The following is a 23,922-nucleotide window of genomic DNA, read 5'->3' as shown; positions in this document are numbered from 1 at the left end:
TTTCTTCTTTTTCGGGTGTGCAAAGAATCTTGGGATATGTGAGGTCACGAAGGATCGTAGCGGTGCATCCTCCAGAAACAGGAGAAGAAGGAGCCTCTGGAGGATTCAGACTGGGACAGACTTCACACAGCATTGTGAGTTAATTAGCCTTCAAATGCTCCTCTGAAGGATGCAGACCTGAACTGAGACACAGCAACAGACTCCATGTTTCTACTCAAAGACAGAAAGAAGTTCCTGTAGAACATTTGCTGAATGAACAAGAAGGTCCAAATAATGCAGAATGAGTCAGAGACAGAGATTCACAGAGTTTATAAAGTGTCTCCAACTCAACAACTCACTAAACTGACACATTTGTTAAGGGAGTCTGGGGACAAAGAAGTAGAATATATTAGTTTCTCTTCGGTCTTCATGTTTTCTACAAATGTTGAAGGAACAAGTTAAATTTTGAAGGAGTTTTTACATTAAGTCTTATGAGGGACACGCAGAGCAGAGGATTGTGGGTAGCTGTTTTAAAATGGCAGTGACGCCTGTGAACAACAGGAGGCTCTCCCTCCTACTGCTGCTTCTTCTTCTCCTCCTCTGCTCGCTGCTTCCTGTACTGCTCGTGAGCCTCGATGATCTCCTTGACAACAGACGAGTCGTCCAGAGTGGACGTGTCACCGAGGTCGCCGCTCTTCTCCATGGCAACGCTCCTGAGGATCCTCCTCATGATCTTCCCGGAGCGAGTCTTTGGCAGTCGCTTCACCACCTGACACACAGACAGCAGGGAATACTCACTCCTGATTGGCTGACAGAGACACACTGTGGGGCTCTAACGTACGTGTGATATTAAAGCCTGAAAATGTCATAAATATGTCATACACGGTACACTGTGACATCACGGCTGCTAAGTGTCGGTAGGTCATGTGTAATTATTATGTTGTCATGGAAACCAAAGTTGCGCTCGGCCTCACCAGGAAGTGTTCTGGGACGGCGTATTTGGCGATCTTGGTGGTGACGAGTTCTCTGAGCTGCTTCAGGACGGCGGCCCGGTCCAGACCAGACTCCTCCTTCAGAACCACAAAGGCAAACGGCACTAAGAACCAAACACACACACACGCACACACACACACACACACACACACACACACACACACACACACACACACACAAACACACCTGTTAAGTTCACTAGTTTTAACAGTCAAAACTCAGACTGACTAAACTGAAGTTTATTTCAGACTGAGTGTGACGTCATCATTTTATCATCCTGTCATAAGTCTACGTTATTCTGACGTGTGTTCTTCTTAACGTGTTCAACTTCAGCACCGCGATGCTCCAGACTTCAGCTCCATCACGTCCTTGAGCTTCTGATGTCCACATCTCATGATCACATTTAATTACTGATGAAACGCATCACTGCAGGGGTTCTGATTGTTCTGGTGGACCAGCAGGAGGCAGCAGAGTGTCACAAACCAAACCTCCTGTTCTGCAACTTCATTCTCACTCAACTACTGAGAATCTGGTCTGACTATGTCACCAGTATGACCTTTGAATATGAATGTGTTATTCTTGTTACTGAAACAAACAGAACATGAAGAGATCTGAGATAAACAGAAGATTAGGAAACAGGAATGATGTCATACAAACTAAACACACACACACATACACACAGGGAGACCACATCTCTGCAAAACGGTGAAAACAGGAAATCTGACGACCAAAACCAAATGGACCCCAGAACTGTGATGCAACAGGACAATGGACATATGTAAGAATAAGAATAATAAATAATTAAAACAATTTCTTGAGTTAATCCAACAGCCTGGCGACCTTTACTGTCTTCACCTCTGTGCCTTTATTTTGAAAGTGCCACCTGACTGTCTGTCTGATGAGGGTTCGACATGTTTCCATATAAACATCAGGGTTGGCAGCAGCAGAGGATGATGGGAGTTCAGCTCACCTTCTCCTTTGATGTCATGTGGGAAACCGACCACAGCTGTTTCTGGAACAGCTGGATGTTCATCCTGCAGCACCAAACACGACCACAGAAGAAGATATTCAGTTTGTGACAGAGCAGCAGTTTGTGTGTGTGTGTGTGAGTGTGTGTGTGTGTGTGTGTGTGTGTGACTGTGTGTGTGTGGTCTCACCAGAGCATCCTCGATCTCCGCCGTACCGAGACGATGCCCGCTGACGTTGATGACATCATCCATCCGGCCAGTGATCTGGTAGTAACCGTCCTCTGAGCGGTACGCTCCGTCACCAGTGAAATAACAACCTGAGTAAAAACACCGTCAGCTGACAGACTGGGATCATACGCTGAATAACTGCAGTGTTGTATGTACTGACCAGGATACGGTTTGAAATATGCATCGATGAATCTCTGGTGGTCTCCGTAGATGCTCCGAGCCATCCCGGGCCACGGCTGGCTGATACACAGAGCTCCAGTCACAGAACCACCAGACAGAGGTTCCCCCTGGATCGGCAGGACAGGATGTGTGGACACAGAAGACACAGTCAATTCGTCCAGGACACAACCAGAGGAAAATCTCTAACTTCACACAACAACACAACCTCGGAAACTTCTGACCCGCCAACAAACAAACTGGACTTTAATGATTAATTCACCTTCACTAAGGTGAACTTCAGGTGGGAGATGTCCTGATTCAGTCCTGCTGGAAAAACAGCATAGACCAGCACCAAAACCAGCACCAAACACAAAATGCGGGACCAGCATGTTGTGTTTTGGTGCTGGTCTATGCTGTTTTTTCCAGCAGGGACTTCAAGATTTTTCTCCCTAAAACATCAAGAATATCTAGTTCAAGAAAAAGTCAGATGAGCTCTAAGAAGCTACCCTGCTGTCTCCAGAGTTACCTGCTGCTAACGTTAGCATGCCTGACTGATTACAGACAGCAGTAACCGAGTGTTATCTGCTAAGTGTTATCTGCTAAGTGTTAGCATGCTAAGTGTTAGCATGTCTGAAGCTAATTCTGTTATTCTGTGGGGTTCCCATACAGGAAGAACATGTGTGTTATCATCAGTCTGTTAGCATCAGTCTGTTAGCATCCACCATTTCATAAACTCAATATCAAAGATATCCATTCCGTTTTCTTTTTCCACTTTTTCCGTGAGGGTCGCGGGCTTGTTGCCGCTTTATCCCCCCTAAGGGGTTGCGGGGCCCAAATTCAGTTTACTTGACGGGCAAAGGCCAGGGTTCACCCTGAATGGGTCGCCAGCTCATCGCAGGACCCTTACTGATGGCAGAGGCTGCCACACAGGTGCCACCTGCACATCAGGAGCAACTTTGGGGTTCAGTATCTTATATCAAAGATATTTTGGAGGGAAAAGGTAAATTAAAACAACATTTTTAGATTGAGAGTTTTCTGGGACAGGGTCCCTGTGGTCTGAGGTCCCTGAAGACTGAGGTCCCTGAGGTCTGAGGAATGAGGTCCCTGTGGTCTGAGGTGCCTGAAGACTGAGGTCTGAGGTCTGAAGACTAAGGTCTGAGGTCCCTGATGTCTGAGGTCGTAGGTCTGAGGACTGAGGTCTGAGGTCTGAAGATTGAGGACTGAGGTCTGAGGTCTGAGGTCCCTGAGGTCTGAGGTCTGAAGACTGAGGACTGAAATCTGAGGACTGAGGTCTGAGGTCCCTGAGGTCTGAGGTCTGAGGTCTGAAGACTGAGGTCTGAGGTCTGAAGACTGAGGTCTGAGGTCCCTGAGGTCTGAGGTCTAAGGACTGAGGTCCCTGAGGACTGAGGACTGAGGTCTGAAGACTGAAGACTGAGGACTGAAATCTGAGGTCTGAGGTCCGTGAGGTCTGAGGAATGAGGTCCCTGAAGACTGAAGATTGAGGTCCCTGAGGTCTGAGGTCCCTGAAGACTGAGGTCTGAAGACTGAGGACTGAGGTCTGAGGTCCCTGAGGTCTGAGGAATGAGGTCCCTGAAGACTGAGGTCTGAGGACTGAGGTCTGAGGTCCCTGAAGACTGAAGATTGAGGTCCCTGAAGACTGAGGACTGAGGTCCCTGAAGACTGAGGTCTGAGGTCCCTGAGGTCTGAGGTCCCTGAGGTCTGAGGTCTGAAGACTGAGGTCCCTGAAGACTGAAGATTGAGGTCCCTGAAGACTGAGGTCCCTGAAGACTGAGGTCTGAGGTCCCTGAGGTCTGAGGTCCCTGAGGTCTGAGGTCCCTGAGGTCTGAGGTCCCTGAAGACTGAGGTCTGAGGTCCCTGAAGACTGAGGTCTGAGGTCCCTGAAGACTGAGGTCTGAGGTCCAAGGTCTGAGGTCTGAGGTCTGAAGACTGAGGACTGAGGTCTAAGGTCCCTGAGGTCTGAGGTCTGAGGTCCCTGAGGTCTGAGGTCCCTGAGGTCTGAGGTCCCTGAAGACTGAGGTCTGAGGTCCGAGGTCTGAGGTCTGAGGTCTGAAGACTAAGGACTGAGGTCTAAGGTCCCTGAGGTCTGAGGTCTGAGGTCCCTGAGGTCTGAGGTCTGAGGTCTGAAGACTGAGGACTGAGGTCTGAGGACTGAGGTCTGAGGTCTGAGGTCCCTGAGGTCTGAGGTCTGAGGTCCCTGAGGTCTGAGGTCTAAGGTCCCTGAGGTATGAGGTCTGAGGTCCCTGAGGTCTGAGGTCTAAGGTCCCTGAGGTCTGAGGTCTAAGGTCCCTGAGGTCTGAGGTCTGAGGTCCGTGAGGTCTGAGGAATGAGGTCCCTGAAGACTGAAGATTGAGGTCCCTGAGGTCTGAGGTCCCTGAAGACTGAGGTCTGAAGACTGAGGACTGAGGTCTGAGGTCCCTGAGGTCTGAGGAATGAGGTCCCTGAAGACTGAGGTCTGAGGACTGAGGTCTGAGGTCCCTGAAGACTGAAGATTGAGGTCCCTGAAGACTGAGGACTGAGGTCCCTGAAGACTGAGGTCTGAGGTCCCTGAGGTCTGAGGTCCCTGAGGTCTGAGGTCTGAAGACTGAGGTCCCTGAAGACTGAAGATTGAGGTCCCTGAAGACTGAGGTCCCTGAAGACTGAAGATTGAGGTCCCTGAAGACTGAGGTCCCTGAAGACTGAGGTCTGAGGTCCCTGAGGTCTGAGGTCCCTGAGGTCTGAGGTCCCTGAGGTCTGAGGTCCCTGAAGACTGAGGTCTGAGGTCCCTGAAGACTGAGGTCTGAGGTCCAAGGTCTGAGGTCTGAGGTCTGAAGACTGAGGACTGAGGTCTAAGGTCCCTGAGGTCTGAGGTCTGAGGTCCCTGAGGTCTGAGGTCTGAGGTCCCTGAGGTCTGAGGTCCCTGAAGACTGAGGTCTGAGGTCCGAGGTCTGAGGTCTGAGGTCTGAAGACTAAGGACTGAGGTCTAAGGTCCCTGAGGTCTGAGGTCTGAGGTCCCTGAGGTCTGAGGTCTGAGGTCTGAAGACTGAGGACTGAGGTCTGAGGACTGAGGTCTGAGGTCTGAGGTCCCTGAGGTCTGAGGTCTGAGGTCCCTGAGGTCTGAGGTCTAAGGTCCCTGAGGTATGAGGTCTGAGGTCCCTGAGGTCTGAGGTCTAAGGTCCCTGAGGTCTGAGGTCTAAGGTCCCTGAGGTCTGAGGTCTGAGGTCCCTGAGGTCTGAGGTCTGAAGACTGAGGACTGAAGACTGAGGACTGAAATCTGAGGACTGAGGTCTGAGGTCCCTGAGGTCTGAGGTCTGAGGTCTGAAGACTGAGGACTGAGGTCCAGGTCATGAAATCATGACAATTAGAAGTTTTACATTAGGCCTGAGGTGAAGTTTTAAAATCTTCTACTTGAACATTTTCTCATTGTAGTATTTCTCCGTACTCCAGTAAACTGTACAGAGCACTGAACGTCTCTCCTGAACTGGGCCAGTTCAGGTTGAGCTGAGCTGGTTCCTGAGCAGAACCTGATCTCTCGTCTCTCTAATGTTCCTGATCAGATCTCTTCAGGAACAAACTCAGTGTTTCTGTGTAAACAGCGGTTTTCCACTCTGAGAACGAGGCCACAGTTAAATTGCTCAAATTAAATCCGCCTCAAACTGTCTATTAAACCCACGAGGCCGTCTTCATCAGCGCCGCAGTGCTGTTTGTTTAACTCTGAGAGGATTGGACTGAAAGTGAAGTGACCCCGACCTCCTCCCAGGATGAAATGTGAAACTGAAGGAGACCTAATCTAATCTAATCTACACTCAGTAACCAGTGATGATGAAAAACCCTCGAGCGCCTGCAGATTACGCTGCTGTAACAGAAGGAGGGAAATGGGGAAACTAGCGGATAATTAATTTGGGGAGCAGCGATCATCCGAACTGAGCCTGAAAGTCTGTTAATCAAAGCAAACAGATGCTGCCAGCCTGTTTTAATGGAAAGATTACAGCGAAGAGGAGAGAGAGTCACTGCAACACCACTCCACCTCGCACATCGCAAGGTCAAGTGGGGTCAACGACACGCAGCGATGGAGGAGCACCAGAAGCTGATTGGAGGAGAGATGAGAGGGAACAAGTCGCTGTGATGGATCCTCAGAGTCTCAGATCAATAACACAACCAGTTCAGACTCTGCCCACCGCTCCACCACCTCCTCCAGCCTCCGCCCACAGACTGTTCAAGCTACTTCAGCAGTACTGGAAGAAGTAATCACATTACTCCTGCCTTCAAAGTATGACAAATGTGCATAGTCTAGCTTAGTTTAACTTGGCTTAGCTTAGCATAAAGACTGGAAACAGGGGGAAACAGTTAGCGTGACTTGGTCCAGTTGTAATAAACTCCATGAGCAGCAGCTCTGAAACTCATTAACGAGTTGGAGCAGGTTGTTTAATGTGGACATCAGAGAACAGACTGGACCAGGACCAGAGGACGGGATCATAAACTGACCGTCTGTGTCGATCATTAACTCAAATAGACTCTTTTATTTGCTCCGGTCAGAATTTTAAAAGGTTTACGAGATGTTTCCTGGAGATGAGCTCAAAGCTGGTGTCACCTTCTCTCCCATGAGAACCGGCTGGATGCCGAAGAACGGCCTCATTGCCATTGCCGGGACGATCGGAGCGTCTTCCTCCGCAGGACGAGGGGCGATACAGATGCCACCGGTCTCTGCAGAGCGACGACGGAGGATTATTTCATGTCAAAGAAAAAAGGACAGACAAGGGTCATTAGTGTGCATGAAATATCAACGCTGATGCTGACCTGAGACCTGTATTTACACATATTTAATCAAACATATGATCACATCACTTCTTAACCTGACTGTATACAGAACCATCATCTCCAGCTGCCCCTAGAGGGCCTCAGGCCTCAATCCACCCTGCAGCTTTAATTTCCTTTAATTTCTTAATTTATTGGGGATTTTTCTCCTTTTAAGAGAAAGAAACAGCTGGCAGAGAGTTTAGAGTCAGATTTAAACCACACACACACACACACACACACACACACACACACACACACACACACACACACACACACTGAGTGATTGTCGAGGAATTAGGTCACACACTCACACACACTGCAGTCAGTGATCCTCCACTGTCTTGTCCAGGGAGCTGGTGGGATGGGAGGTGGTGGTTGGTGGTGTTGGGGTGGTTGGTGGTGTTGGGGTGGTTGGGTGGTGTTGAGGTGGTTGGTGGTGTTGGGTGGTGTTTGGTGGTGTTAGGTGGTGTTGGGGTGGTCTTGGGGTGGTTGGTGGTGTTGGGTGGTGTTGGGTGGTGTTGGTGTGGTTGGTGGTGTTGGGGTGGTTGGTGGTGTTGGGTGGTGTTTGGTGGTGTTGAGTGGTGTTGGGGTGGTTGGTGGAGCTGGGTGGTGTTGGGTGGTGCTGGGTGGTGTTGGGTGGTGTTGGGTGGTGTTGGGTGGTGTTGGGGTGGTTGGTGGTGCTGGGTGGTGTTGGGTGGTGTTGGGGTGGTTGGTGGTGCTGGGTGGTGTTGGGTGGTGTTGGGGTCGTTGGTGGTGCTGGGTGGTGTTGGGTGGTGTTGGGGTCGTTGGTGGTGCTGGGTGGTGTTGGGTGGTGCTGGGGTGGTTGGTGGTGTTGGGTGGTGTTGGGGTGGTTGGTGGTGCTGGGTGGTGTTGGGTAGTGTTGGGTGGTGTTGGGGTCTAAGTGTGTTGAGGATTTGTTTTTAATTTAGTGTCGCTGCACACGTTCTGCTGCTAATTATTCAAATTATGGTGAAAGCTTCAGCAGGGAGAATCAGACTGATGTGAGATCAGCGCTCAGAGCCACAAACAACCAGGACCTCCATCAACACGTATCTCTGAAGCAACAACTGAGTTGGCTGAGTTGATGTGGTTGGTGGTGACGACAGCGAGCGCTCTGCTGATGGTCGCGTGTGAAACATCGTTCATGTTGCTTCCAGTTTCCAAGCTGACGCAACATGAATTCAGGAGACTGACGACTGAGCGGGGAGGCGGAGCCACGAGAGGAGCACATGAACGCAACTACTCCATCTTGGACAGCTCGGTATGGCAACACCAGCCGGACAAACCAACACAGAGCTGCAGTAAAACCAAACCTCCGTCAGTTAGTTAATGATTATTATGACGTTCATCCTGACGGTGGTGAGTCAATAATCTGTTCTGTAGCTGTTCTCACTACCTTCACGTCAGGAAAGACAAACATACCCTGTGACCACAGGAAGCCGCTGAGATCATCATCGGCAGAGAGTAGCTGAACAATTGACTTGTTTTGTCCAACTGGTGTTGCCGTACTGAACTGGCCCAGATGGTGGACGCTCTACTCACATCTAGCATCCACATACCTGCTAACTATCAGCTTTGTATTTGTGAGCACATTAACAATGTTAGCATTTAGTATCAAGGTAGCCTCACACTGCTAACATGAGTGCAGACTGTGACTGAGGTCTGAAGTGACACCGTGTTGTCGTCACACAGTTTCTCTGTTGGATCTCGTATTTCAGAGCGCGGCCTCTAAAAGAACTCGTTTATTATCGTCTGCTGACGATCGACCAGCGTTTTGTTTTATAGACGCTGACGTGCAGCCGTGCGACTCTGCAGCCGCCAGCGATGGTGAAATCCTCTCTAACTGCTCACTATAAAGACTTTATGGTGTAGTTTGTCGGATCAGACAGAAGCACACAGCGGTGAACTGTGCCTCGCCTCTAAAATCCCCACATCTCATTAAAATCTCCACACGGCACCAGACCCGGTGGACCCATTCTTCATGAGCAGAACATACAGCAGGTGGCGCTGTAACAGGTCTTTGCTTGTAGCTTTGAGTTCCAGATGAACAGGCTCATGGTTGTACGTCTGCCACAGCTCCTGTTGAGTATTTTTATTCTGTTGTGTAAAAGAAGGTTCCGCAGCTCATCGGACCGGGTCAGCTCTTTGTGATCGAGCTCATAAAACTCCCTGAATTGACTCTTAAAGCTGATGATAGTGTTTTATATCCTGTGAGACGTTTATGATTACAATCACACATCACATGACGACAGCCTGACCACCGGACACAGAACCCGTCTGAGGTCAGTCAGAACAGCAGGTCTGAATGATTCTGGATGTGATGTGTGTGTTTCCACAACTTGTGTCAAGCAGACAGATATTAGAATTAGCAGGTGGAGACGATCTCCTGACTGGACCTGACTGAGGATCAGCTGTGGCAGAGACTGTCCATCACGAGGTAGCCCCGCCCTGAAGGAGACCTGAAACTACAGACTGAGACCAGAACCTCATCAGAACTGCTCATGGAGCTCAGAAACCAGCTGAGGTTTTCTCATAAGCCAACATACAATCAGACTTCTGTTTGAAACCAGTCACCCGTGTGTGTGTGTGTGTGTGTGTGTGTCTCACCTGTCTGCCACCAGGTGTCCACTAAAGGACACCGTCCTTCTCCGACCACACTGTGGAACCAGTGCCAGGCCTCATGGTTGATGGGCTCCCCCACTGCACACACACACACACACACACACACACACACACACACACACACACACATCACTTTGCTGTCTGAGACCTGAGCAGCTTAATACAGTCAGTCACTATCTGCTAATGTGCTGATCAATAGTCTGAATATTGATCGTTCTTAGATACAAAGGCTGAAGTCCGTCAGCGTCTGATAACTGATGTCAGACTAATGAGCACAGAGTGGACCTGAGGCCCGATGTCATCAGGACGTTCAGAACATGTGAAAGTGGATCATGTGACCTGAGCCGAGCGTCCGCAGAGACGAGCGGTCGAACTTCTTCACCCAGCTGTCGTCGTACTTCAGCAGCAGACGCAGCGCCGTCGGAGCGCCGTAGAACTGACTGATCCTCAGACGCTCCACCGTCTCCCAGTACCGGCCTGAAGAACCACACACACACACACACACACACACACACACACACACACACACACACACACACACACACACACACATTCTTATACATGTAAAAGATCTTGAAAGTTAAGGACAGTCTTTGCCAACAGATGTTCTCAGCCTTCAGACTCAGCCCTCAGACTCAGCCTCAGCCCTCAGACTCAGCCTTCAGCTTCAGCCTCAGCCTTCAGCTTCAGACTCAGCCTCAGCCTTCAGCCCTCAGACTCAGCCTTCAGCTTCAGCCTCAGCCTTCAGCTTCAGCCTCAGCCTTCAGCTTCAGACTCAGCCTCAGCCTTCAGCTTCAGCCTCAGCCCTCAGACTCAGCCCTCAGCCTTCAGCCTTCAGCTTCAGACTCAGCCTCAGCCTCAGCCTTCAGCTTCAGCCCTCAGACTCAGCCCTCAGACTCAGCCCTCAGACTCAGCCCTCAGCCTCAGCCTTCAGCTTCAGACTCAGCCCTCAGACTCAGCCCTCAGCCTCAGCCCTCAGACTCAGGGCAGGCCACAGAGAGGAGGGGTCACATGACCTTGCGGTGACTTGTTTTCAGGTCAGAGCTGAGCAGGTGAGATAACCTGCTGCGCTCTAACTGCAGGTAATAAACCAACAGGTCATTAATGAGTAACAGAGCTGCAGCCACACTGACTCCTCCAGTCTGACGCTTGTTGTTCTGTTCCGTCTGTGCGCACGGTATGTGACGGTCGCAGTGTCGTGGTCGTGGATCTCACCTGGGTTCGGGTACACAGGTGTGCTCTCAAACAGGACGGTGGTGGCTCCGTTACTCAGCGGGCCGTACACCACATAGCTGTGGCCCGTGATCCAGCCGACGTCGGCCACGCAGCCAAACACGTCGCCGTCGCGATGGTCGAACACATACTGAAGAAGAGACAGCAGATCAGCTCAGCATGTGACTTTGAAGTCCTGCAAAGCAACTAAGTACAGACCTGACCTGTTCTATTTCTATGACGCATATGAAACAACCACGACATATCTATAACTCATTACTGATGAGGCCGTTCTCACTAACGAGGACTTTTACATGTAATCAAGTATTTCAAGACTGAACTCATCCAAACGAGTCGAAGGTTAAATCTGTTCTGAGATCAGTGAGTGATGTGTTGGAGGAGGACTTTATATCATCAGGAGGAGGAGAGGAGGACTTTATATCCTCAGGAGGAGGAGAGGAGGACTTTATATCATCAGGAGGAGGAGAGGAGGACTTTATATCATCAGGAGGAGGAGAGGAGGACTTTATATCATCAGGAGGAGGAGAGGAGGACTTTATATCATCAGGAGGAGGAGAGGAGGACTTTATATCATCAGGAGGAGGAGAGGAGGACTTTATATCATCAGGAGGAGGAGAGGAGGACTGTATATCCTCAGGAGGAGGAGAGGAAGACCATCGTGCAGAAACAAACAGACGACTGTGGACAATCTCAGCTGAAAGAATCAGAGTCATAAGCAAAATGGCTGAAGAGTCGGCATGAGGCTCCTAGCAACAGCACCTCTCAGCCTCTCTCTCTCTCTCTCTCTCTCTCTCAGTGTCTGCCGGTGTCTCTCGCCCTGGCGGGGCCCCGCTCTCCTTGTCTCTTCAGATAAAGCAGCTTTTGTTCTGTTGTTTCATCCAAACAAGCAGCGAGCTAAAGCTGCCACGCTAAGCTGCTTTAGAAATTAGCACTGATAAATATTTGGCAGTGAATGGGGGGGGGGGGGGTTTATGGTTTATGTTTTTGCTCAATTATCATCATAAACATGTCAGTCCCTGCACACACACATGACACATGCAGAGAAAGCAGATGTTTCTGCTTGTCAATCAGAAAAAAGCTAATTTAAATCTTTGGAGGCAGATTTGGCCTCAGGGCTGCGTCCTCGTCCTCGTCCTCCCTCTGAGGACAAACAGCCGCTCTGTCAGGACTGTTGCGTAACTGCTCTTCTTTGTCTTTACTTCCTACCACACAACCCTGTGAGGCGTGAGCCAGGCTCAGCCCGGTCCAAGTCCAACTCACAGATTTCAGAATAAAAGTATAGCGTGTTTCCTGTGTGTACCTGGTGAGTCAGCGAGGTGTACAGCAGGTATCCAGCCTGCGTGTGGACAACACCTTTAGGTTTCCCCGTACTGCCCGACGTGTAGAGAAGAAACAGCAGATCTTCAGAGTCCAGAGGCTCCGCGGGACAGACCGGAGATTGGGAGGACATCGCCTGAAATACACACCATGTAACTGTACTAGTAGTAACATCTAACAGAGAGAAAGGGTGACTGCAGTGTGTGTGTGACACCTGATCAATCAGCTCCATCAATAAGACAGGATCAGCCAATGATAAGGTGTGTCTCAGGTGTCTCACCTCCTCCAGGGGGACGTCCAGCGGTCCCATCTCTGTTGGGTTTTCTGTCCTCTGAGAGACAAACACGTGTTGGACGGTGGGACAGCTTCGCACCGCTGCGTCCACAGTGGACTTGAGAGGGACGACCCGGCCGCCTCTGACTGCTTCGTTACAGGTGAGGACGACTTTACACTGAGCTGTGGACAAACACACACCTGCCTCAGTCACATGTCTCACAGCGACTGAGACTCAGCTGGTTTCTGACTGGAAACATGAAGCCATGAAGAAGTGATCAGGTTCTGTCAGCAGACAGGTTCCACCACAGAGCGAGGCCTGACCCGTCACAGTTCAGAACACCACTCCTGTGGTCCACAAAGCTCCACCTCTGGACCACTACATGCACGGCTAAACATGCTAAACAGCTAACGGCATCTGCAGTTAGCAGCAGTCAGCTGTTACTCTGGTGATATGCTGACCCCCGTTTGTTTTTCATAATTGAATCATTACGTACTGCTAGTGCTGGGCGGTATACTGCTTCACACCGAATACCGGTGTATATTTTCATTATGATATGAATTTTTAATACAGGTAAGCGTAAATAGTCGTGCTCTGGTGTTACAGTGAGGATAGCTTGGATAGACATCGTAGTCCATGACTTCACCTGCGCATGTCAAGATGAACAACTGGAAAGCTGCTGAGATCCAGGAGATGCTAGCTCTCCTCGGTCTCTGTAGCTGTCCACTTGTTGTTGTAGCAGCAAGCTATTAAAATTCAAATGAAAAGCCCGCCGCTAGGGACCCAGTTCTAAACTCCAATGGGTTGCAATGTAAAGCTCTTATTTTGAAGACTAATTCAACCTGCTTCCTGTTAGCTGTCTGTTGCTTGAGGCAGCTAACGCGAGGCGCTCCGCTGCACGCTTCCTTTAATAGCGTAGGTTTAACATCAGCATGTGTTTGACTGAGGAGCCACGGGTCTATAAGTAAGTAAATCTGTCAAGTGTCACCACATTTCTTCTGATGCATATGTTGTACGTCACTATTCACGTCCAACTTCCTGCTTCACGTCACATCACATGTTTATGCCTACCCCAGTGGTGCTTTTTGGGAAAGAAGGAATATTAAACCTCCCTTTTAGACAGACAGGGCGGCAGAGTGCAGCCTTTACCTTGCAGCAAATATGGCGTCTTTTCAATCTAACAGGGGCTAGTAATTCCTCTCTCAGCCAGTAGAAAATGTTGTGAACACCTGAACATGCATGAAAACAAACCCCCATCATATACCATGAAACCGCTGAAAAATACAGTGATATAAATTTTTGGTCATACCGCCCAGCACTACGTACTGCCCCTTTATCAAGCTGTTTAGACTCTTTATCAGTGTTTCATGTATTCCTCCACTCGATAAGGAGACAGGAGCAAAAAAACGTCTATGTCCGTCTCTAACCAGCCTGAAGTCAGAGACAGAGTCGCTCTGCTCCCATCATGCTCTGCTGCTCGCGCTGCTCAGTCGGCTGTATGAACAGCATGTTTGGGTTTGAAGCCAGCGACTGTTTCCAAAACACAACTTGAGCCCTCGAGCTGCGAGTCTGACCTCCACAGATCTGCTTCAACTTACAGCAGCGACTGCAGAGCTGCAGACACATTCATGTCACACGACGGTTTCCACTACAGCTGAAAGTTCAGTGTCCATCAGGAGGACACAGCCTGAGTGTCTTCAACAGCTGAAATCAAAGATAAAGAAAAGTAAACAGCTTCCTGCTGGTTCGACCTTCATGCTGCTGCAGCTGCAGGTCTGAAACAAATTCACACAGCAGCCCAGAGTCTCCACTGAGACCAGAGTCTCCAGTGAGACCAGAGACCAGAGTCTCCACTGAGACCAGAGACCAGAGTCTCCACTGAGACCAGAGTCTCCACTGAGACCAGAGTCTCCAGTGAGACCAGAGACCAGAGTCTCCACTGAGACCAGAGTCTCCAGTGAGACCAGAGACCAGAGTCTCCACTGAGACCAGAGTCTCCAGTGAGACCAGAGACCAGAGTCTCCAGTGAGACCAGAGACCAGAGTCTCCAGTGAGACCAGAGACCAGAGTCTCCACTGAGACCAGAGACCAGAGTCTCCAGTGAGACCAGAGACCAGAGTCTCCACTGAGACCAGAGTCTCCACTGAGACCAGAGACCACAGTCTCCACAGAGACCGGCACTAACACGTGTTTGACTGGCTACCAAAATGTTTTTTTTCCATATTTTCTTGATTAAATGAACAACTAAAAACTTTACCGTCATCCGCAGATTGCTGCTGAAGGCTGCGGTCCTCTCACCGGCCACAGGTACGGACTTTATTCAGATCACTTCAATTTGGTAAAATTTCAAAATGTCATCTTCATCTATCAATCTTTGTTGAGACATTTCAGATGTGATGCTGCCCGATACATGAGAACGTTCTCATGCTTCAGGTCGGAACAAACAGAGGACTCACCGTCCTGGATCCTCCCTGCCAGAGCCTCCGAGCTGAAGCCGGCGAACACCACGGTGTGCACCGCACCGATACGAGCACACGCCAACATGGCCGCTACCGCCAGAGGTGACACCGGCATGTAGACGGCCACCCGGTCCCCCTTCTGGATCCCATGGCTCTTCAGGGTGTTGGCCAGGCGGCAGGTGGTCTCCAGCAGCTCTCTGTGGGACGGATGATGAAGATGAAGATTATATCTTCAGCCTTTGTTTCCTGTCTTTAGTTTGTTCTTTAATTAACTTAATTCTCTGTGTGATGTTCTAGTTTATAAATAAAGGTTCTTAATTACAAAGTTCACACATTCAAAACAGAATTTTACTGTAAACTCCCTCACTGCTGTCAGGTGACTTGTTTATCTCTCCTTTAGAGCAAACCAGGTCATAATCTGGACCATGTTTACATCAGAGACCGGCTGCTGACAGATGACTTCAGGACACAGCATGTCGATAAGATAAAGATCAGTGTCGTCTGCGTAGAGGCTGATATCAGGAGCAGGTGTGTTCGTACCTGTATGTGACCTTCACCTCGGTGCCAGGCTCGTCTCGCTCCCAGATCAGAGCCGCTCGGTCCGGATGTTTCTCAACATGGACGTCCAGACAGTTGACTGACAGGCAGACAGTTACTGTTATCAGTTTATCTGAAGATCTCTGACATTCATCAACCTGTAAACTGTCTCTCCACCTTTAGATCAACTTTTAAACATTAACCTGCAACTTATAGACACTTGTACATGAATGTTTATATTGTATATTGTATATTCACATATATATTATAATTATTGTTTACTGGAGGACTGTAGTGATTGGCCCAACATATATTTATATATCCTGTTTTCCTGAGACAACAGGTGAACTCTGTTTTCTGGAGATTGTGAGAAAACAAACTCAGTACAATAAAAACAGTTGTTTTCCTGAGAAACAAGATTATTTATCACAACACAATTACTTCATAAAACTTATTAGACTGTTACATGCACACTGCTCTGTGGTAATGTATCTGAGTTCTGATACATTATTGTCCTCTACACTATATTTATTTACCAAGAGTTACTAGTCAGTGTGTTCAAACAGCTGATCAATGTTGGCAGGTAAGACTTTAGCACTTTAGACACAGAAGCAGACAGGCTGGTACAGACATGCTGCCACAAACTGACACTTTTTACAAGGAGACAAACAACTTCAGCTGAAACATTTAATGCTGAATTTACAACAAGGACACAATGAGTTAGAATCTGTCAGAGACACAGTTTCACTACGTTATAAAGTTTGTTTTAACTCAACAACTCCTTAAATAAACTGATTTTTTAAGGGAGTCTGGTGATAACAGATAATGGTCCGAAGAAACTGTGCTGAATGTATAAACATCAGTGAATCACATGCTGCTCTGCAGGATGATCCTCTGATTCTTATAACTCATAATAAAATACATGTCATGTTGATGCTCGTCGTCGTCGTGTCGACACTCGAGTCGAATGGAAACGTCTTCATTTATTCTGTGACTGAACATTAATCCCAACATGATTTCAGCCTGACATCCTGTTTGTGTCTCATGCAACAGATTAACATAATAATTTATGTAACAAGAAGAAATCCTCCTGTAGCAGATCTGATACAATACAAATCACCCAGCTGTCGTTATTGGAACATTATTGGATTATTATCAGAGCGAAAAACAACCGAGTATAAAAACACAAACTGTGACTCTGCTGCAGCACCGCGATTCATCCTCCTGTCAACATGTGGGACTGTGACGCTACAACATCTGTATGTTCTATATCTATATATCTACAGAGTTACAGGGGCAGAAGAAGAGTTCATGTTTACAGTTCTGGTCTCAGGTCGGCGTCATGACAGCAACACGCAGGTCTGATTCCCTGCTGTCATACATACATATAGATATATAGATATAGATATATAGATATATCTATAGATATATAGATATATCTAAAGATATATATCGATATATCTATAGATATATAGATATATCTAAAGATATATATCGATATATCTATAGATATATAGATATATCTAAAGATATATATCGATATATCTATAGATATATCTATATATAGATATAACTATAGATATATCGATATATCTAAAGATATATATCTATAGATATATATAGATATATAGATATATCTAAAGATATATATAGATATATCTATATATCTATAGATATCTATATCTCTATAGATATATAGATATACACACACACACACATATATATATATATATATATATATATATATATATATATAGAGAGAGAGAGAGAGAGAGAGAGAGAGAGAGAGATAGATATATAGATATATCTAAAGATATATATAGATATATCTATAGATATATCTATATATAGATAGATATAGATATATCTATATATCTATAGATATCTATATATCTATAGATATCTATATCTCTATAGATATATAGATATACACACACACACACATATATATATATATATACACTACCGTTCAAAAGTTTGGGGTCACCCAAACAATTTTGTGTTTTCCATGAAAAGTCACACTTATTCACCACCATACGTTGTGAAATGAACAGAAAATACAGTCAAGACATTGACAAGGTTAGAAATAATGATTTGTATTTGAAATAAGATTTTACATCAAACTTTGCTTTCGTCAAAGAATCCTCCATTTGCAGCAATTACAGCATTGCAGACATTTGGCATTCTAGCTGTTAATTTGTTGAGGTAATCTGGAGAAATTGCACCCCACGCTTCCAGAAGCAGCTGCCACAAGTTGGATTGGTTGGATGGGCACTTCTTGCGTACCATACGGTCAAGCTGCTCCCACAACAGCTCAATGGGGTTCAGATGTGGTGACTGCGCTGGCCACTCCATCACCGATAGAATACGAGCTTCCTGCTTCTGCTCTAAATAGTTCTTGCACAATTTGGAGGTGTGTTTAGGGTCATTGTCCTGTTGTAGGATGAAATTGGCTCCAATCAAGCGCTGTCCACTGGGTATGGCATGGCGTTGCAAAATGGAGTGATAGCCTTCCTTATTTAGAATCCCTTTTACCCTGTACAAATCTCCCACCTTACCAGCACCAAAGCAACCCCAGACAATCACATTACCTCCACCATGCTTAACAGATGGCGTCAGGCATTCTTCCAGCATCTTTTCATTTGTTCTGCGTCTCACAAACATTCTTCTTTGTGATCCAAACACCTCAAACTTAGATTCGTCCGTCCACAACACTTTTTTCCAGTCTTCCTCTGTCCAATGTCTGTGTTCTTTTGCCCATCTTAATCTTTTTCTTTTATTGGCCAGTCTCAGATATGGCTTTTTCTTTGCCACTCTGCCCTGAAGCCCAGAATCCCGCAGCCGCCTCTTCACTGTAGATGTTGACACTGGTGTTTTGCGGGTACTATTTAATGAAGATGCCAGTTGGGGACATGTGAGGCGTCTGTTTCTCAAACTAGAGACTCTTATGAACTTATCTTCTTGCACAGTTGTGCAACGCGGCCTCCCACTTCTTTTTCTACTCTGGTTAGAGCCTGTTTGTGCTGTCCTCTGAAGGGAGTAGTACACACCGTTGTAGGAAATCTTCAATTTCTTAGCAATTTCTCGCATGGAATAGCCTTCTTTTCGAAGAACAAGAATAGACTGTCGAGTTTCAGATGAAAGTTCTCTTTTTCTGGCCATTTTGAGCGTTTAATTGACCCCACAAATGTAATGCTCCAGAAACTCAATCTGCTCAAAGGAAGATCAGTTTTGTAGCTTCTGTAACGAGCTAAACTGTTTTCAGATGTGTGAACATGATTGCACAAGGGTTTTCTAATCATCAATTAGCCCTCTGAGCCAATGAGCAAACACATTTCACCATTAGAACACTGGAGTGATAGTGGCTGGAACTAGGCCTCTATACACCTATGTAGATATTGCACCAAAAACCAGACATTTGCAGCTAGAATAGTCATTTACCACATTAGCAATGTATAGAGTGTATTTCTTTAAAGTTAAGACTAGTTTAAAGTTATCTTCATTGAAAAGTACAGTGCTTTTCCTTCAAAAATAAGGACATTTCAATGTGACCCCAAACTTTTGAACGGTAGTGTATATATAGAGAGAGAGAGAGAGAGAGAGAGAGAGAGAGAGAGAGAGAGAGATAGATATATAGATATATCTAAAGATATATATAGATATATCTATAGATATATCTATATATAGATAGATATAGATATATCTATATATCTATAGATATCTATATATCTATAGATATATAGATATCTATAGATATATAGATATACACACACACACACACACATATATATATATATATATATATATATATAGAGAGAGAGAGAGAGAGAGAGAGAGAGAGAGATATAGATATATAGATATATAGATATAGATACTATTGATATACTTTCCAGATCAAGATTGTAAATAAAAGCATGTGGTCAGTTTGGAAAAGAAGATACAGATTACAGATTACTCAGAAGTATCTAAAGTAGTTAAAATGAGCTACAGTGTTAAAGTATTGATTACATGTCCAGTATTTTAGAACATGACAGTTTTACTTCAGGGACTCTAACTACATGTTTCTGACGCAGGACTTGTGCTGGAGTATTTTGAACTCCTCTTCCTGGAGAAACGCTTCTGAATGTAACTAAGTACGTTCAGTTCAGTACTTCTGCTTCAGTCCTCTGACAGCTTTAGTTACTTTACAGATTTAGATTACTGAAACTAAATACTGATCAATAATCAATAATGATTATTACTGATTCAACTTGTAAACGTTACTGAATAAAGTAACTGAGTAACTTCATCCACACAGACGACTCTGTGGAGCAGCTGGATGTATCGATCACAGAGCAGTCGATTGATTACAGGTTATGGATTATGGACAGCTGACTGATCATCTGTGTGACCTCATCATCTCACCGGACACGTTCAGCTTCCCGCCCAGGAACCAGCTGATCTTCCCGCTGCTCAGATCGCAGTCCCGGACCCGTTTGAACGGTTCCACCCAGCGGAGTCTGTCCGCGGCGGCGGAACCCCAGAACTGATCCGGATTCGTGACGGAGAGCCGGTACAGGTCCCGGTGGGACAGCCGGGACAGCTCGGAGCTCCAAGTGCCCGGTGGAGGTGGAGCAGACACGGAGGACAGACACCTGTGTGGACCCGCTCCGGTCCTGGTCTGAGCCGGTCCCGGGGTCCTGCAGCGGCTCAGCCGGGTCCAGAAGAGTCCGGTCCCCCTGCGGCTCTGAGCTGCAGCCATGTTGAGTGTGTCAGCCAGAAGTGTGACACACACACACAACTCCCTCCCTCTCTCTCTCTGTCTCCCTCCCTCTCTCTCTCTCAGGTGTGCTCAGGTGTGTGAGTCACGTGACTTCTCCTGTCAAAAGTGAAAATAAGACTTATAACTAATGACGTCACACGAGGCTTCAGTCTGCAGCACTCACAGCGAGTTTTAGGTTCAATGTGGATATCAATAATAATTAATGATTATCAGGGATAATTATGATCCATTATATGATCCAGTTTACATTCGATCAGCTCGGCACCAGCTGAACTGTTTGTAACTCTGATTCATAATTCACTTATTAACTAGAACCAACATGAGCAGAACACCTGTGCTGGTCAGGGAACACCTGTGCCTGAATCCTGTTTATTCAGCATCTTGATGTGTCACCTGGCAGGTGTTGGTTCTGTGTTCTGTGCTATGATATGTACGCCCAGTTCAGTGGTACCAGTCTTTGGAGAGAAGTTGCTGGTGGTTGCAGGAGAAGTTCTGATGAGAGTCATCAGAGGAGGAAGCAGGTCGCTCCTCTCCTTTACACTGATAGCAGCTCGTGTGTGTTATCTGGAGCACTGGCAGGACCTCGTGTCGCTGCAGTGAGGAGGAGTTCTTTGGGCCTGCTGGAACCGTTCGGGCCAGAAGAGGAGGTGAGGTGGCCCGGCGGGGGGCCTGGTGTCTCTCCTTCAGATGAGTCCTCACACCAACTCATCTCATCTGCTGTGACCATGTGAGACCCCATATCTGGTTCAAGATTCATACAGACATGATATGCACGTTTTCATTCACACATGCTGCCTGCAGGACGCTTCAGGTGCAACACCTGTGTCATGAACAGTCGGACAGGAAGTTCTCAGCCACACAGTCAGTCTGATGCTCAGTCAACAGAGAGACAACATGGAGGTCACAGCGCTCCTCTGCAGGCTGTGTGAGTCTCAGGCTTTCTTCTTATTTCTCTGTTTGAACCCTGTAGATCAATCCATCGATGTCTGATATTAAACTCTGCTGCTGTTCTGATCCAGTGATGCTTGACTGTGTTCTGCTGCTGACACTCAGGAAACTGGTGGGTGAAACAAAATCCTCACGATACCTCACAGTTTATTTCTGCATGTAACCCTTTAACTAACTCTAACAGTTTATTTGTTCTCAGTGTTTCTCTGAACACTTTCGTCTCTTTCTTGGTTTCAGATGCAGATTTTCTTCACATCAGTCCAAACAGACTTCAACACTTTCAGTTAGAATCTCTCTCTCTTCACTGTGTGGTGGGTTCACTTTGCTTGACGTGGATCACAAACACAGACACGGATCCAAAATGTGATGCTGTTAAGAAAACGTCTACAGGCTCCACTTGCACATTGGACAGAACCTTTCCAACAGGTTCTGGAGAACACTGGTGTGAGATTGACGGAGGACAGAGGAGCAGCAGTGTCAACGTCACTGTCACCTGTACGTTACACCAGTAACCCTGCTGTTAATATATAACACATGTAGGTTTATTGGATTTATTTATAACACACTGAATCAATTTGGAATCTATTTGGATTCATCGACCAAAATGTAAATTCATGACATTCTACTGTGTATTTTTATAGAACTACACAAAAATATACAGTTTACAGGGAAATGTTAAATGTTATATTATTAAGGTCATATTTGTAAGATACTGATTTTTAATCACATTCCCAACTTGTCAAATACTTTGGTTCTGTGGGTCCGGTTAGTATTTGATGGGTTGGGAATGAGATTCAAAAATCAATCGTCTCACAAATATAACTTTTAAAGATTTTGTAGGTCTAACTTTGTTTTGTCTTTTGGAACATGTGTATTATTTTATTTTCTAAATAGTTGAAACATGATTCTGTGTGTTTAAACTTAAACATGATGGTACAGACGTGTGTGAATCATCGTCTTTCTCTCTGTAAAAACAAACATTGCAGCCTCTGAGGTTTGAAAATGTTTCCCGAGTTATTTGCTATAATTAAATGTTTGCACTATAAAGCACCTTGAGACTGTGTTTGAGAAGCTGCTTTAAGAATAAAATAGATTCTATTTTTACTTAAACACTTGAGAAATTAGACCCAGATCCTTGCACACATGATGTTATTGTTCTGGTGACTTGGTGTTGATTCTACATACTCTACACGCTGTACATGGATAATACACACTGATTTTTGCTGTAGTGCAGCCTTAATGTTGTGTCTCTCTCAACATGTTCAGCTGGTTCTGTGATCTTGGAGAGTCCAGTTCTTCCTGTGATGGAGGGAGATAACGTGACTCTGAGCTGCAGAAGCAAGACTCCAATCTCCCACCTCAAAGCTGATGTCTACAGAGCTGACGTCCTCGTGGAGAGCAGTCCGGCAGCAGAAATGACCGTTAACAGAGTCTCGAAGTCCGATGAAGGACGCAGCATCAGCAGGGAGCTGGTTGGCTGTCAGAGGTAAAACAAATTGCACCAAATCTAACATCTCTGTCATCAGCATATTAAACCTCTTAAATCCATTAGATTGTGTTTCAAAATAATAAAAAACATTGAAGAAAGAGATGAAACTGATATTCATCTTTTTGTGCTCCTGGAATTAAGAATTTGTGAATGTGTAAGTTATGTGTTGTATTTGTGGAGAGAAAAAAATCTACAAGTACACAACTCAGAGTATATGACCACACATTTACTGATACACAAACACAACCAGTGTACACAACTACAAATTCCTGTTACAGGTACTCAATCCAGCATCCTGCTCTGCTGCCTCCTGCAGGTCAGATCAGGAACTGCACCATCAGGTCTGAGTCATTTAGTTTGATCAGCTGATATTGATCTCTAACAAATGTCACATGTAAATGTTTTTAAATCAAAGCTGAATTTAATTATCAAAATACTAATGAGAGAGAACAATAAATGTCATCAAATCAAAATGAAACAAACCAGTTATGATCAATTAATACTACAATCTGCTGAAGAGGACGACTGAAAGCTCCGGAACCAACCAGAGACACTGAATTATATTATACATAACAAACACTGAAACAATAAAACAGTAAACATGCAGGTGTGTGTGTGTGAGTCTGTGTGTGTGTGTTATGATATTTGTCTTGATTAAAGCCGTTGTTTTCAGCCTGTAGATTAAGTGGATTAAATTAGCGCTGCTGGGATCAGATTAGTTTGCTGTTTGTCATGAACGATGATGTTAAACCTGCAGATCAAACACGAGTCAGCAGCTGGAAACATCACACAGATACTCCATTACTCCTACTGTAGCAGGATGACGTGAACTATCTGAGTACTGGTTCCGTGCTGGTGTGAGTGCGTTCCCCGTCAGAACCAGCCGTCCTCCTCCTCCTCCTCCTCCTCCTCCTCCTCGACCTCCTCCTCCTCCTCCTCCTCGACCTCCTCGACCTCCTCGACCTCCTCCTCCTCCTCCTCCTCCTCCTCCTCCTCGACCTCCTCGACCTCCTCCTCCTCGACCTCCTCGACCTCCTCGACCTCCTCCTCCTCCTCCTCCTCCTCCACCTCCTCCTCCTCCTCCACCTCCTCCTCCTCCACCTCCTCCTCCTCCTCGACCTCCTCCTCCTCCTCCTCCTCGACCTCCTCGACCTCCTCGA

At 46.5% G+C, this 23,922-nt stretch overlaps 1 protein-coding gene and 1 long non-coding RNA gene across 2 annotated transcripts; one reads left to right on the top strand and one right to left on the bottom strand.

Annotated features, from left to right (window-relative positions):
* Positions 1 to 294: 294 nt before the first annotated feature.
* Positions 295 to 20,367, bottom strand: acss1 (acyl-CoA synthetase short chain family member 1). The gene is made up of 14 exons (XM_037122585.1): positions 19,968 to 20,367; positions 15,567 to 15,663; positions 15,024 to 15,223; positions 12,574 to 12,749; positions 12,277 to 12,429; positions 10,959 to 11,106; positions 10,083 to 10,220; positions 9,729 to 9,821; positions 6,916 to 7,028; positions 2,329 to 2,455; positions 2,130 to 2,257; positions 1,943 to 2,006; positions 954 to 1,075; positions 295 to 748 (listed from the first exon to the last, which is right to left on the bottom strand). The coding sequence occupies exons 1-14, from the start codon at positions 20,302 to 20,304 to the stop codon at positions 554 to 556; spliced, it is 2,091 nt and encodes a 696-aa protein (XP_036978480.1). The 5' UTR covers positions 20,305 to 20,367; the 3' UTR covers positions 295 to 553.
* A 932-nt stretch (positions 20,368 to 21,299) lies between these two features.
* Positions 21,300 to 23,716, top strand: LOC119033020. Its single transcript, XR_005079115.1, has 3 exons — positions 21,300 to 21,385; positions 21,511 to 21,768; positions 22,540 to 23,716. It is a non-coding gene; the product is annotated as an uncharacterized LOC119033020 (long non-coding RNA).
* The last annotated feature ends 206 nt before the right edge of the window (positions 23,717 to 23,922 follow it).

Source organism: Acanthopagrus latus, chromosome 15, assembly GCF_904848185.1.
Source record: "Acanthopagrus latus isolate v.2019 chromosome 15, fAcaLat1.1, whole genome shotgun sequence".
Taxonomy (NCBI): Eukaryota; Metazoa; Chordata; class Actinopteri; order Spariformes; family Sparidae; genus Acanthopagrus; species Acanthopagrus latus.
The sequence above is the reverse complement of the archived record's forward strand: the minus strand, read 5'-3'. Positions and strand labels throughout refer to the sequence as shown.